The sequence below is a fragment of the Ostrinia nubilalis genome, chromosome 25, assembly GCF_963855985.1.
Source record: "Ostrinia nubilalis chromosome 25, ilOstNubi1.1, whole genome shotgun sequence".
In the NCBI taxonomy this organism is placed as follows: Eukaryota; Metazoa; Arthropoda; class Insecta; order Lepidoptera; family Crambidae; genus Ostrinia; species Ostrinia nubilalis.
The window spans coordinates 2,257,712-2,272,175 of NC_087112.1; the positions used below are offsets into that span (position 1 = coordinate 2,257,712).

At 39.3% G+C, this 14,464-nt stretch overlaps 1 protein-coding gene across 1 annotated transcript in view; it reads right to left on the reverse strand.

The window, feature by feature from the left end:
* Window positions 1-13,804, reverse strand: part of LOC135084062 (protein MON2 homolog) — a 77,442-nt gene extending 63,638 nt beyond the window's left edge. Inside the window, exons 1-11 of the mRNA XM_063978805.1 lie at window positions 13,555-13,804; window positions 13,050-13,181; window positions 12,381-12,563; window positions 11,527-11,794; window positions 10,722-10,822; window positions 10,149-10,274; window positions 9,585-9,664; window positions 8,854-9,013; window positions 6,629-6,733; window positions 4,903-5,017; window positions 2,916-3,047 (exon numbers count right to left, since the gene is read on the reverse strand). Of these exons, the coding sequence (XP_063834875.1) occupies window positions 2,916-3,047; window positions 4,903-5,017; window positions 6,629-6,733; window positions 8,854-9,013; window positions 9,585-9,664; window positions 10,149-10,274; window positions 10,722-10,822; window positions 11,527-11,794; window positions 12,381-12,563; window positions 13,050-13,181; window positions 13,555-13,674 (1,522 nt within the window). The 5' untranslated portion in view covers window positions 13,675-13,804. The remainder of the gene's footprint in view (window positions 1-2,915; window positions 3,048-4,902; window positions 5,018-6,628; window positions 6,734-8,853; window positions 9,014-9,584; window positions 9,665-10,148; window positions 10,275-10,721; window positions 10,823-11,526; window positions 11,795-12,380; window positions 12,564-13,049; window positions 13,182-13,554) is intronic.
* Between the last annotated feature and the right edge of the window lie 660 nt (window positions 13,805-14,464).

The following is a 14,464-nucleotide window of genomic DNA, read 5'->3' on the forward strand; positions in this document are numbered from 1 at the left end:
TTTTATATTCGAAATCTATGTATAACACCAAAATATTACCCTTTTTTTTTGTTCAGGCGTTATACAAAAACTAATATAAAATGCCTATTTATCACCAAAATTGGTAAATGTATGTACCTAAATGTCTGCTGCTATGGAATGTATCTAGGTGACATGGAGATATAGCCGGATTATACAGGGTGGAAACGAGAAGTTACAAAATTCAAAAATTCAATGTTACCAGCTTCCATAATCTGTAACCTATATTGGTACCATTTGAAACAGTTCGTGAAGCACTTTCAAAATCAGTAACTAGTTTTTCAATATCTTGTATAGTTTAGAAATAATCGAGTGAGATCACTTATCGTTTCCACCCTGTATAATCCGGCTGTATCTCCAGGTCACTTAGATACATTCCATAGCAGCTGTAATAGACATTTAGGTACATACATTTACCAATTTTGGTGATAAATAGGCATTTTATATTAGTTTTTGTATAACGCCTGAACAAAAACAAAGGGTAATATTTTAGTGTTATACATAGATTTCGAATATAAAAAATATATAATTTAACTAATTAAGACATGACAAAAAAACTGAGGTATGTCTCGTTTCTGTCGGGCCTGGGTCACAGATGACCGTTCTTCTTTCAGGTTCAGGCATAATATTTTCCTCTGCATCATGTACAGAACCACCATGAACAACTAAAAACAGGCTTGGGGAAATGTGTAATAGAATATCACATTCACATTCGTGTTCAGCTTAAAGCAAATAAGAGTAGTACTTGTGGACAAATAAACTGCTATTGATGTTAATGGACAACACATATAGTCCTTTTAACAGCCTACAGTGTACATGCGAACCATTGAAACACTTTTGTACAGATAGTAAAAAAAGGTTATTTTAATTATCACAAACAAGTCCTACTACAGCTACTAGCTGTATAACAGTCTAAAACAAGTAAACATAACAGCCTTTGGCTTTATAAATGACCACGTGTGTTCTATTAAAATGCTAGCATTATAACATCGTACAAGTAGGCCGTTAAACAGCGGTTGCCGTATCTCTACCCTCCTATAATGCTCTTAGTCAGATGGCTGACTAAAGGATAGTTGTTAGAGTATTATAACACCAACAATCGTATAAAAGTATAACTCTACACTAGTCTACACTCCTATAAGTCCCTTAGACAGGTATAGGTGTAATTAATTGCAATAATACAGCTTATACATCACGAGTGAACTGTACTAATGCTTTAAGTACACATTGGAACTAAATGTGAACTCTTAAATGGAGTAAAATGTTACTTGGGTAATTTTCGAATCGATTCATACGATATCTTTCGATGACTTTGCGAATGCAGTACGATGATACGATTACTTTTACGTTGCGGCAATCACTAAAATTCGCTAAAATGACACTAATGACGTTTAAAAAGTGGCACGCTCGGCTTCATACAATTTTGACACATGCTGCATCTATCCATATCTGTGGGTGAGTCTCTTGCTGCGTGACGTCAAAAAGCTATTCAAATCCAATAGATTTTGTGAAAAAAAAAATTTTTGGAGTCACCTACTCAAAAATGTATCCGTCCATGCAATGTTAATGGTTTTAGCAAGCCACGTCATGCTTAGGAATACCGAAGCAGCAGCCTACATTTCAAATCGTAGCGTTAAAACTATAAGGTACATTATTATTTGTCTCCTAAAAATCCCTTGCCGTGCGCAGTCAATAAAGTTCATTTTTATTTTAACAGACATGAGAAGACGAGAAGACCTCAGCCTTGAAGACATAGAACCTACTCAAAAGGACCCCGAGCCGGAGTATGACGGTACTCTAGGGGACCTCCCCCTGGTTAACCCCTTAGGCGACAAGGAGAAGGTTGAGACCGGTTTGGAGGACGTCCTCCCTCCGGATATTGATAATATCGGGTCCGACCACATCCCGAATCCGGAGGACATATTCCATGATGCTTTTGGAACTAATTGATGTAATAATAAAGAATAGGACGGTATTTATGATTGTTTCTTATTTCTAAAAGCACTAATCTGATGAAGAACGATCTTTTACGTGTGGTAGTTACAAGATTTTTAGTCTATTATCAACCAGAAACACAGTCAGCAGATGCTAAAAAATAAGGTGTCAATTGTATATTGGAAATGGCACCCTTTGCGTACTGAAAGTAAGGAACAGATTTGGTACAGCGCTATAAAAACAGACCCTCTTTTACTACTCAACTACCCTATCTAAAGTACGGCCAACGAGAAGCGATACCAAATGTAAACAAGCCCAATGTCATGGTCATTTGGAATAGCAGGGGCTTGACTTTGACATATTTTGGCGGGAGAACGAGACATTACGACAAATACACAATATGGGAAGAGACAGAATAGATTGTCAGTTCGACAGTCGAATCGACCTTTTGTATCGCTGCTAGTTGGCCGTACTTTAATCTGTAGTTTTAAGGATTTGTGACAGTTAGCCTAGGCGCAGACCATCGCCTTTCAGTTGGCCGATAGCAGAGTAATACAATTTGTATTTACTCTGCCGATAGTTAGATCGATTTCCAATATGTATGAAGAATCTATCGATATATACCAAATCGGTGTAGTGTGCGCACTTCCATACCATCTAACTATCGGCCAACTAAAAATCGGTGGTCTGCGCCTAGGTTTAAGCACGTAGATACAGTGGTGGGTTAAAATAAAGCTAGTTACTCGCCGGCCGGCCGGTTCCTGAGTGGCGACCACGAGCTGGAAGACGTAGCGTGGGCAGGCCTCCCACTAGGTGGACCGACGATCTGGTGAAGGTCGCGGGAGGTACCTGGATGCGAGCGGCGCAGGACCGGTCTTTGTGGAAATCCTTGGGGGAGGCCTTTGTCCAGCAGTGGACGTCTTTCGGCTGAAACGAACGAACGAACGAACGAACGAACTCACCGGCCGGCGTGTTGACTTGCGAGGCCACGAAGAGGCTTTGCACGTAGGCGCCCAGCGCGTTGACGATGTCTTGGAAGATATTGGTGGCGTGCGGACGCATATCGTAACATGAGCAGAAGGCTTTCAGGAGATCTGTGGAGGGAAGAGCATGAGTCAGGGTATACATAAGGGTCATTCCACAAAAATATGTCAACTCTTAGTCAGCGCCACATTTCACATGGAATATTTGTTAATATTTTATTCCAAAATTGTTAAATAACAGCTCGCAATGTGTTTTATTCATCACCCATTTATATTTTCTAAAACTATTTAAAAAAAATCTTTAATTCCTTTTAAATGACCCAAAACGTCATTCCCTAGGCAGGTCCGTACTCCAAAAGTTTGTATTTTGGAACCTATATTTATAGAAACATCAACTTGATCCTTTGTTTTAATTAACGAATAATCTATTTAAACGTACATTACACCAAATTCTATTAATATTTTGCGGTTTCAATAAACAATAATTTGATTTTCTTAAGTTGAAAAAGTGTCTACAGCTTTTAGCGTCATTCCCTCGCTACGCACTGATTTTATAATTTTGCGCTCTAATATGTATTTAGAGTGAATGACATTTAGTTGAGTTTAAAGTACGATACGAAGTTATCCTCAGACTATACTGGCTTTGCGGCAGCCGTTTTTTGAATAAGTGCAAACGTGCCAGTTGTTGTGGAAACATGTGTTGATCCAGTCACTTCGTCAGTCCCTAGTTGAGTAGCTTTATTGATTACAATAGGAAATTGTATTATAATTTAATATTATTTACGTGTGGATTTTCGGCTATTTTCGGCACATTGTATTAAGCATCTTATAATATAAAGTTAATCTGCATTTGTGTTAAGTTTTACTCCAAATCGTCAGTCCCTAGACCGTCAGGCCCTAGCTTTAAATGCCACAAGGGACTAAGTTAGTAGTTAGGGAATGACGTTTTTTATACAGCGATAATAACAAAACAACTACATTAAGTATATTAACTTATCTATAAATGTTAAGGTAAAATTTTTATACTTTATTAAAAGTCATATAGGGGTAGTGTAGTATGAAAAAATTGAAAAATTATAATTTCTCCTAAAATAAAGCTTAAAGTGACTGGCCCTTTTAGACATAACATAATTAATAAATAAACTATAATTTACACTAATAAAGTATTCAAAAGCATCTTAAAAAAGTTTGGGACAAAATGACGTCGAAATTATACAGATTTTTATGGAATGACCCATAAACACCTTTAGGCCTTCGCTAAAACTTGTGTGCACCAAAAGCCGCTTGACGCCCGCCCTCCGCCATGCATGTGGAAACATCACCCTTATAATGATGGGAACGATACGGTGATTGGATCGAGCAATGTTAACGTATCAGGAGTAGGACCCAGCTTAATACCACACACACCATAAAATATTTTGACGCTTTGTGTATCGCGTAACACCGCCAAAGTGCTGCTCAACATAGGACATTCAACTACAGTGGCGCCATCTTAGTTAGTCTTCCAGAAGCGTTCACCAGTTGGCATCACTGGCAAATAAGGTCCTGTTACTTACAGTGGCTAAGACAGTGACGCCACTGAAGAATAAAGTTCTGTCACTTACTAGTGGATAGTGATTTACTATACCGTTGAGTTCAAAACTAAAAAAATATTAAAGTTAAATGAAAATATTTCATAAGTAACCGAATGAAACTACAAATTATTAATAGTCTGTCATAGGACAAAACAAAGGTATTGCTAGTTCCAAAAAACAATAAATGTTGCCACTCATTATGGTATGTCATTAGAACAAAAGAAATGTGTTGCCAGTTCCAAAAACATCAGCGATGTTTCCATTACTCACGCATTCGTATCGTACCTTATAAAATACTTAGCTATCAAAACAAGTAATGTGTTGCCATAGAACAAAACAAAGAAGGTGTTGCCAGTTAATATAAACATTAACAATGTTGCCAGTGCACTCACGCGGTTGTATGGTCATCTTGTGCAGCACTTCTAACGCCAGCGCTCGCTGCCAGAGCGGCTTGTCCGGGTCCAGGAACTTTATAGTGAGGGATAGGAAGATCTCGCATTCCGTCACCTGGGAAATGAAGAAATATTACGATATTGGATAATCAAAAGTTTGAATCGATTCTTGAGTAGCGAATTAGACCGACTTCAAATATTTTTTGGATTAAATACTATAAATAAAGACGTAACTGAGTAGGTATCGAGCTAAATGAGGGAAGCCACGCCTACTTCTCGGTATATTTATTTCCAAAGGTTTCCCGTTATACATAACTAGCTGTGCCCGCGACTTCGTGCGCGTGAATACCTGTTTTCGTAACATTTTTCATTGTTGCTCTGCTCCTATTGTTCGTAGCGTGATGTTGTATAGCCTATAGCCACAAAATATAACAGAAGGTAAACTCCATACTAAGCGCGCTCGAGCCACGCACACATAGACACCGCTCACGTACGCGTTATCAAGACTGTCTCGGACGAATGCGAGGCGCGACTGCGTTCGCTTGAGTGACGCTGCTCACGCGTTTATGAATTTTTTTTTATGCGAAAATGAGTGAACAACAAAAAAGGGGTATTATAACATTTGTTAAGTAGATGGTTGCTTGCACTCAACATTAAAAACTAAATTTTCGTTTTTTAAACTACCAATTGATTCCGGGAGGTAAGTAAGGTATTTATTTGTATTTCAATAGTTCGTTTAACGCTGACAAATTGAAATCCAACTCAATTATTAGGAATATCGAAGTGTTTTAAAGAGGTTTTAGGAATTATTGGATAATAGTGTCAACCACCCAACTACATACTACGTCATACTACTTCCTTCTCGTGTATTTGTTTGCAAACTATTACTATAATAATAACGTACTAAACATAACTACATAATTATACGTGGATAATGTGGATAACTGTTATTGTCTTTCTTCCATAGTATTAAAAGTTTCATTTTTCTATCATAACGAAATAAACGCAACACATGACAAGACAACCCTAGCGCGACGGCCGAGCGTGCGAGCGAGAGAGGTATGCAAAGCGAGGTACATACATGAGTTTACCTTCTGTTATATTTTGTGCTATAGCCTTCCTCGATAAATGGGCTATCTAACACTGAAATATTTTTTCAAATCGGACCGGTATTAGTAATTCCGGAGATTAGCGCGTTCAAGTAAACAAACAAACAAACTCTTCAGCTTTATAATATTAGTATAGATTGGTTTACTTCCTACGACGCAATTTCAAAGCGCGATAAAAAACTAAGCAATGTCTCATTTTCATTAGTCAATACGAAAAAGGTTACAGAAATCTCCCGCACCTCAAATATCAGCCAGTACCATCGACAACAGTGTTAACTATCCATTGCCTATCATGTCGTCTCGTTCTATCGCAAAGAATCACCATTTGATGAGAGCGAGAGCAAAAACGGAAATGGATAGTTAACAGTGTGGCCGTGTGTATATCCAATGAAAATAAGCCTTTATGTATTCTAATTCGTTTGCCAATGAGGGCTATAATTTTTGTGCTCAACGGTTGGCATCACTGGCTGTGACATGCCTTTTACCCAGTAGCTTCATCCCACTGTTTTACACTGTCTTAGCCACTAGCGAGCGAGAGGAACTTATTCTACAGTGGCGCCAATTGGTAAGGACAAATACGATAGCCCTCATTAGGATGATATAGACACAATACTCACCAGCACAGAATGGTACTTGTGTATAATGACCGAGACCAGTCTTAACAGACGCATAGTGACTGGGAAGTGCGGCCGGTCGGCGGCGGCGGGGCTGGCCTGATCCGACTCTCCCATAGATTATATGGCAATAGGGACTATGACGTCACCAGTTCGGGACTTTAATTGATTAAATTGAGGCCACGATAGCCGAACGGTGAAGGCGTCGGACTGGCCTACTCGACATCCGGAGAACACGAGTTGGAACCTCGCTGTCGCCAGACTATTTTGGTGAGCCCACTCGTAACACAAGCATATTTAGCTTACCACGAGGGATTAACGGGACTATTAGTAATTTGTGCGATACAAATTACTAGTATTATATGATTGATTCTAAGCTAATTTCAATGCCAATTGGAATCTAACTCGTTTTTCTAGATTCAAAAAAATACTTAAATCATTTACATGAACCCTTTTCAGCGCACTTATAATTATACCGGTCCCAAATTAACTTAGCCCTAGCACTTCGGAACTACAAATTGGTGGTACTGAGAAAAAACTTAATAATGGTAAAGTCCGGTCGCCGAGCACGTAGAATTTCGTCCAATGACCCCAAGACACCCATCCTTATCGCTCGCGCGTAATTATATTGCTGTCGCGAATGTGTGCGACGGGCGGCCGCAGTGAGTGTGCGAGCGCGACAGCAATATAATTACGCGCGAACGATATAGGCCAGTAGAATTAAACACAAAAATTGATTAAATCGGAAATAATTCCTACAAAAGATTTTTTTGCTTTAATGGCTTCATTGGTTGCCCATTAAGACTCTCCTAAGTTTTCGACTTCGACGGAGTTGTGCTTAAGTGGTGGGGGCCCCCGAAAGCGGCGTTTTTTCGGTTTTCCGGTTATACCGCGTAAAGGACTTACCCTATCGAAAAGTGGTCTTCATAACGGTTAAAGGGCACTTAATCCTGCATTGAATAAGACCAAATTCATATGTTTTGGACAAACAGTTCTCGCGCTAAAGTTCGGCAAAGTAGAAAATATACGTATAATTAATGACCCTCTCCACGTCCAATGGCTTGTTACCCACATGCTTCCAAGCCTTGTAAAGGGTCGCCTTAACCAGTGTAACCCTAACAAGGCTCACGAGTTTGATTCGCTTATCCTTGTTCGTCCCAGCCGTTCCTTAACTGCGGTTGCTGCACCTCTTCTTGACACTCTCCTGAACGACTCTGTGTTACCTAATGTGGCTGCCTCTCTTCCTTGTACCCTCCTGTACGATTGCATTGCTTAGCTATATGCCTGGTCCAAGGTTCGACGCCACAAAATCAACTTTGTACGCGTGAAAATAGTTTAAATACTATTTTCCGTGCTTGCAACATTTTTCTTTACTGCTTCGCCTCTATTAGTCGTAGAGTGATTGTATATAATTATATCCTATAGCCTTCCTCAATGTATGAGCTATTCAACACAAAAATAATGATTTCAATCAAACTAGTAATTCTTAAGATTAGCGCGTTCAAACAAACAAACAAAAAACTCTTCAGCGTTTTAATATGAACTTGTTGTTGTTGATTTTTGGCGTCGAACCTTAGACCAGGCATTCACGGCTAGGCAACGTAGTCATGCAGGAGGATACAAGGAAGAGGGGCAGCCACAGTAGGTAACACAGAGTCGTTCAGGTGAGTGCCAGGAAGAGGTGCAGCAACCGCAGTTAAGGAACGGCTGGGACGAACAAGGATAGACGCATCAAGCTCGTAAGCCTTGATAGGGTTACACTGGTTGAGGCGCTCTTTTTCAAGACTTGGAAGCCTGCGGGTAACGAGGCATTGGACGTGGAGAGGGTCATTAATTATACACATATTTTCTACTTTGCCGAACATTTGCACGAGAACGGTTTGTTCAAAACATATGAATTTGGTCTTATTTAATGCAGGATTAAATGCCCTTCAACCGTCAGGAAGACCACTTTTCGATAGGATAAGTCCTTTACGCAGTATAACCGGAAAACCGTAAAAGCGCCCCTTTCGGGGACCCCCACCACTTAAGCACAACTCCGTCGAAGTCGAAAACCTAGGAGAGTCTTTATGGACAACTAATGAAGCCATTAAAGCACTCAAATCTTTAGTAGGAATTATTTCCGATTTAAAAGCTAATTCTACTGGACTAATAAGGATGGGTATCTTGGGGTTATTGGACGAAATTCTACATGCTCGGCGCCCGGACTTTACACATTGAATACTCACCAGCACAGAATGGTACTTGTGTATAATGACCGAGACGAGCCGCAACAGACGCATAGTGACGGGGAAGTGCGGCCGGTCGGCGGCGGCGGGGCTGGCCTGGCCTTGTGCGGTACCGGACGCCGGTTGTGCGCCGGGAATGTGCAGGGAGGTGAATGCTGCCCTGGGAACCAAACAAATCAAATTAAAAACGATTTCTTTCAGGTGGGAATAGAACCCGCGACTGCTCTGTTTAATGCATAAAAAAATAAAGCCATAGTGGTTTGTTCTCAAGCTTTGACATTTTAAACGCGGGTTCGAATCCCACCACCGCTCGACTATTGTGGTGAGCCCACTCGTAACACAAGCTTATTTAGCTTAACACGAGGGGCTAACGGGACTATTAGTAATCTGTGCAATACAAATTGCTAATAATCATTTTTTATTTAAAAAAATGAAGTCAATTTAAAAAAATTAGATAACTGCAAAACAAATTAGTTACACCACTGGATATAGGACTGCTGAGTCGCGATCTTATTTATGATCAACGCCATCTATCGATAGCGTAGAGACTGCTGTCACAAGTGAAAAGGAAGTTAGTGAATGTGAAGTTATTTCAAGGTTATTTTCATAAGAAATACCTTTGTTCTGTTGATCTAATATATCAGTAAATTACAATTTACTTATATCTCAATTTAAATAGTTTATAGTCCAAACATTTTAAAAATATTTTATAATTTAAAAAAAAGCCTTACCTATACTTAACATTTGGCGAAAAAAGTCTTATGATGAGGGCACAAACATGCTCTTTCAATAAAAATCGAAATTCTGAGATCTGAAAAAAAAAACAAACATTTAATATGACATTTAGAAACCAAATTAATAAGTGATAATATACATAATTACATCAAAATTATAGGGCTTAACTCAGTAGTTGAAGACTTGATGACTATAGTCTGGTCTGCGAGTACGTAGATATTTGTCCAATGACCACAAGCTACCCATCCTTATCGCTCGAGCGTAATTCTATTGCTGTCGCGACTGTGCGACGGGCGCCCGCAGTGAGTGTGCGAGCGCGACAGCAACATAATTACGCGCGAGCGATAAGGGTGGGTAGCTTGGGGTCATTGGACAAAATTCTACGTGCTCACAGACCGGGCTTTAGTACCCGAGGAGAATGTTCTGTAACATCAAACGTCAGATCTCCTTCAGATTTGTATGCTCTGTCACGTCATAATATGTCAATGTCACCCCTCCCGTGCCGCTCCCATACCCCAGGAACTGACTAAGTTAGGTCTAGCCTGTAACATATTACTTACTTTAAAGAAAATAGGTGAGAAGTCAGTCAGGACCGTATCTAGCAGTTCCAGTCCAAACGTCTTTGGCACTTCGGATATCCCCACTAGCCAGTGGGCTGAGTCTCCATTAATTAGTTGAATTATGTCCTGAAACGCGAGATTTAACGATTAAAACCTTGTAAAATCCACCAAGATCGTTTCATGTACGAAGACGCGCCCCACCACTTTTTGGTTGAGGGAAGCGCGGAGTGCGGGGAGTTTGATCCGAGCAATCTGAGCGTCATTATTGTAGTGTGCGTGTGCACTCAAGGATACTGTCATGTCTATGAATGACGTCTTCATAGAAACACTATGTTTACTAATAAAAAAAATGATGGATTTTTTTTTTATAATTGGCGACGTTGGACATAGAAATAAATAAATTAAAACGAATTAGAGCAGCCCTGAAGGCCTTACACGAACACAGAATATTGTAAGTACAGTGACTGAAATCTCCGACGAAGAGATTACATTACGAAACTCCGAAAACACGAAAACACTCCTCATTACGAAAATAAAAACACTTGAAGTAAATAAATAAATAAGAATAATTACTTGTAATATGAGGTAGGCGTCAACAGCACACGGTTTCAAGTCTTTGGGCGCTTTGCTGTTGGTTTGCGGGCGAATGTCTGCCGGGTTCACTTTGAGATTACCTGCAAAAGGGACACATTGTTTAGTCATTTGGTGAAATAATTAATTTGAAAGATGGATAGATGTTTGTTACTCTTTTGCGCAAAAACTGTAAGCGATTTTGATGAAACTTTACAGTGTTATTGTTTATACAGGATGGGCCAAAAGTATTTGCAAATAGTAATGCTTGATTTTTCGAAAACAGTTTGAAGACGAAATGCGTGAGTGATGGGAAATTGTGCATAATTTCATGAATTTTTTTAGTCACTATGAAGGGCTTCATAAAACAACATCGCGCTTCCGCAGCTAACAATCGTTGGTGTCTCATCATCAGCCTACGCCAGCGCTCGCTCGAACACCAGCACGGTAGCAGCGGCAGCATGGCACGTGCTGACGTCACGCGCCTGCAATGGTGACGTAGCGCGTGCTATTATGTCTGCGGGGGAACAGTCAGTGGTGTATTACCATCAGCTTCCGCCTGTGCGCGTTCGAACACCAGCGCGACAAGCTGGCGCACTGTAGCAGCAGCAGCATGGCACGCGCTGACGTCACGCACCTGCAATGGTGACGTAGCGCGTGCTATTATGTCTGCGGGGGAACAGTCACTGGTCTTACCATCAGCTTCCGCCAATGCACGTAAATCACCAGCGCGACGAGCTGGCACGTGCTGACGTCACGCGACTCACAGGTGACGTCATCACCGCATCTGCTGGGGGTCGTATCTTACCGTCGGCCTCTGCTAACGCTCGCTCGAACACTAGTGCGACGAGCTGGCGCACTGTAGCAGCGGCAGCATGGCACGTGCTGACGTCACGCGCTTGCAATGGTGACGTCATCACCGCATCTGCTGGGGGTCGTATCTTACCGTCGGCCTCTGCTAACGCTCGCTCGAACACTAGTGCGACGAGCTGGCGCACGGTAGCAGCGGCAGCATGGCACGTGCTGACGTCACGCGCTTCTGATGGTGATACCATGCGCGTGCACATAACCACCGTCTGCGGACGATACAATCTGATTTGAGTCGTATTTCAGTGTAGTTAGGAAGCAATTCGCATCATCTGGACATGAGAAGATTTGTATCTTGATATGAGGAAAGCACTATTTTGTGATATCTAGGTACAACAGTTGTTCAAACAACATATTTCTTCTTCTTGACATTTATAATGATTTCTTACAAGAGCAACAAGAAGACTATTCAGTATTTACATTTTAAAAGATTAAAATGAAAAGAAAACGAGTTATTAGGATCTTTGATCTTACATAAATTGAAAAAAATAACTGTTACGAATGGGAATTGAACCCAAAATTTTCTGCTTGCTGGGCAACTGCCTGGTACACACAAATCGATGGCTCCTACGTCGTATACTGGCGTAAGTGAAAAAAATAGATTTTACAGGAGAGCCATTTAAGTAGCCAGTATGGTTCTGGCTATATGGCTCCTGTCCGTCCTGGCTGCCAGAACCATACTGTCTACTTAAATGACTCTCCTGTAAAATATGTTTTTTTTCACTTACGCCAGTATACGTAGGAGCCATCGAAATATTGAACAGTTCAAGTATACTACTCTTAAAACCAGCTTACTCTTGCCAACGTGTCTCCATGCACCAGATCCGAGGTGGTCATCAACAAAGCAGCGGTTTGCAGCAGCTTTAACTCCAGCACTCCGGCCTGTCCGAGGTTGTAAAGGCAATCCACAACATGCCTCGCGCCTTTTGCGTCGATGCCTTGCTGAGCGATCAGGCGCTGGATGGTGCCCAAGCAAAACTGAAATGAGATTATACAGGTGATATTACTAAAGGTTTATTTTAACATTACAGTCACCCAAAGTTGTGGATATACCTACTGTCAGAGAATAACTTATTGTTGTAGTAAATAAATTGAAGACTGCTATCTTATCTATTATAAACAGAATTGCCAGATAGTAGTACCTAGCAGATGGTAAATTAAAAGTTACAAAAATAATTGTAATTTGTAACAATAATGTCGTAAGACAGTACAAGTACTACAATTTGCCTTTTAGATAAATAATCTCAATTAAAGCTTTTGAATTTCAACTCTTGTTACACAGCATGTCATTCTAATTAGAAATTTTATTTTCGTTATGCCTATTAGCTATTATATCCATGTAAGTGTTCACTTATGGCAATAAACACTTGGAGACATCTTCAAAAGCAATGTTTTACATAAATAACAAACAAAATAAATACTTGCAATATAAATGTTTGCATACGATGCAATACAAATGTTTACCTTGATAATTTTAAGATCCTTGGACTCGCAACCTTGCACCAGAGCATACAGTATCTGATTGACCACACCATAAAGCGAAGCCTGTGGGTTGTTCGACGCCAGGGACAGCTTCTCAATAGCTTCATCGCAGGCCTGGAGTAAATCAGAAATCAGTACAGATTTGCCTGAGCAAATCTCATCTCAAGACTGGTCTTGGGACTGATTGCAAATGAACACAGCAAAAAAAATCAGATATTGTACAACTTAAACATTCTAGTGTTTGCTCCAAAGTGTATACTTATAGTGAAGGCTAGAAATGACGAAAGAGTGCTAACTAGTTGTGTTTATTCAAAAAATTTGAGCAGTAAACATCAAAGAGAATCTGTATGCAGAGAAATGTATTCAGCTGATTTTGAATAGAAATTGAAGATATACAACTAATTGTATAGGGTTTCTTTATATGTACATTCAATGAGAGCTCGATTGTAAGTCCTAAATATAGAAGAAACATTAAAAACACAGAAACCTCTCTTATCTGAGGATACTTCTTCTTGGTCTCCAAACTCAAATTTTTGAAGTCATTTTGCAGGACTTCCATAAATTTCTTAGTGGAGTCATCGCCGGTAACTGCACTCACGAATGCCATTTTGTATTTAACCAGTCCTAATTTAATTAATCACTTCATGATTTACGTAAAAATCATAAAAATTAAAAATATGCCATGTACACAATCGACATCACAATTTTTCGTTCAGAAACTACTTCGTCATTTTCTAGAATCGATTTTTATTTCTCGTGTTTATGTCGTTTATGTAATGTAATTCAATAAATTGAAAAAATACGTGTAACTTTCAACGATAACTTTAATTCATATGAATTCTATATTTTAATTAAATTTGAGATAAAATAAATTATTTTAAAATTGCAAAGAAAACTCAATTTTGTGTTTTCGAACGTTAATGCACGTTTCGCTTCACGTAGGAAATTGTCAAAAAAAAAGAGAAAAGATTAATGAAATTTTGTGGCATAAAAAATAAGCTTTACTTAAAAAATAATTACTCTTTTAAGTTTCAACAAAATAAAATGATACACACCAAAGATTATGAACTAAATCTTACAAAACATATAAATACAATTTATATTTACACCATGATAAATGCGTACAATGAAACGTGCTCAAAACTAGTGATACCACAACTAAAAATATTAGTATTACTGTGTACAATTTCAAATAAATAATCGAGTTGCAATTTCTCAGACTTAACACAATTTTGTATTATTGTAAACGCAGTGAAAAGCCTTTTTTAAATTCTTTTACAAATTATTGTTCATAATTAATTAATCATGGCATGGTGATCTCAGACATTTAACATTAAAGATTGACAATTTAACTTAATCATTATTCGACTGGTTTTTACTATAAATTTATCTTGTTA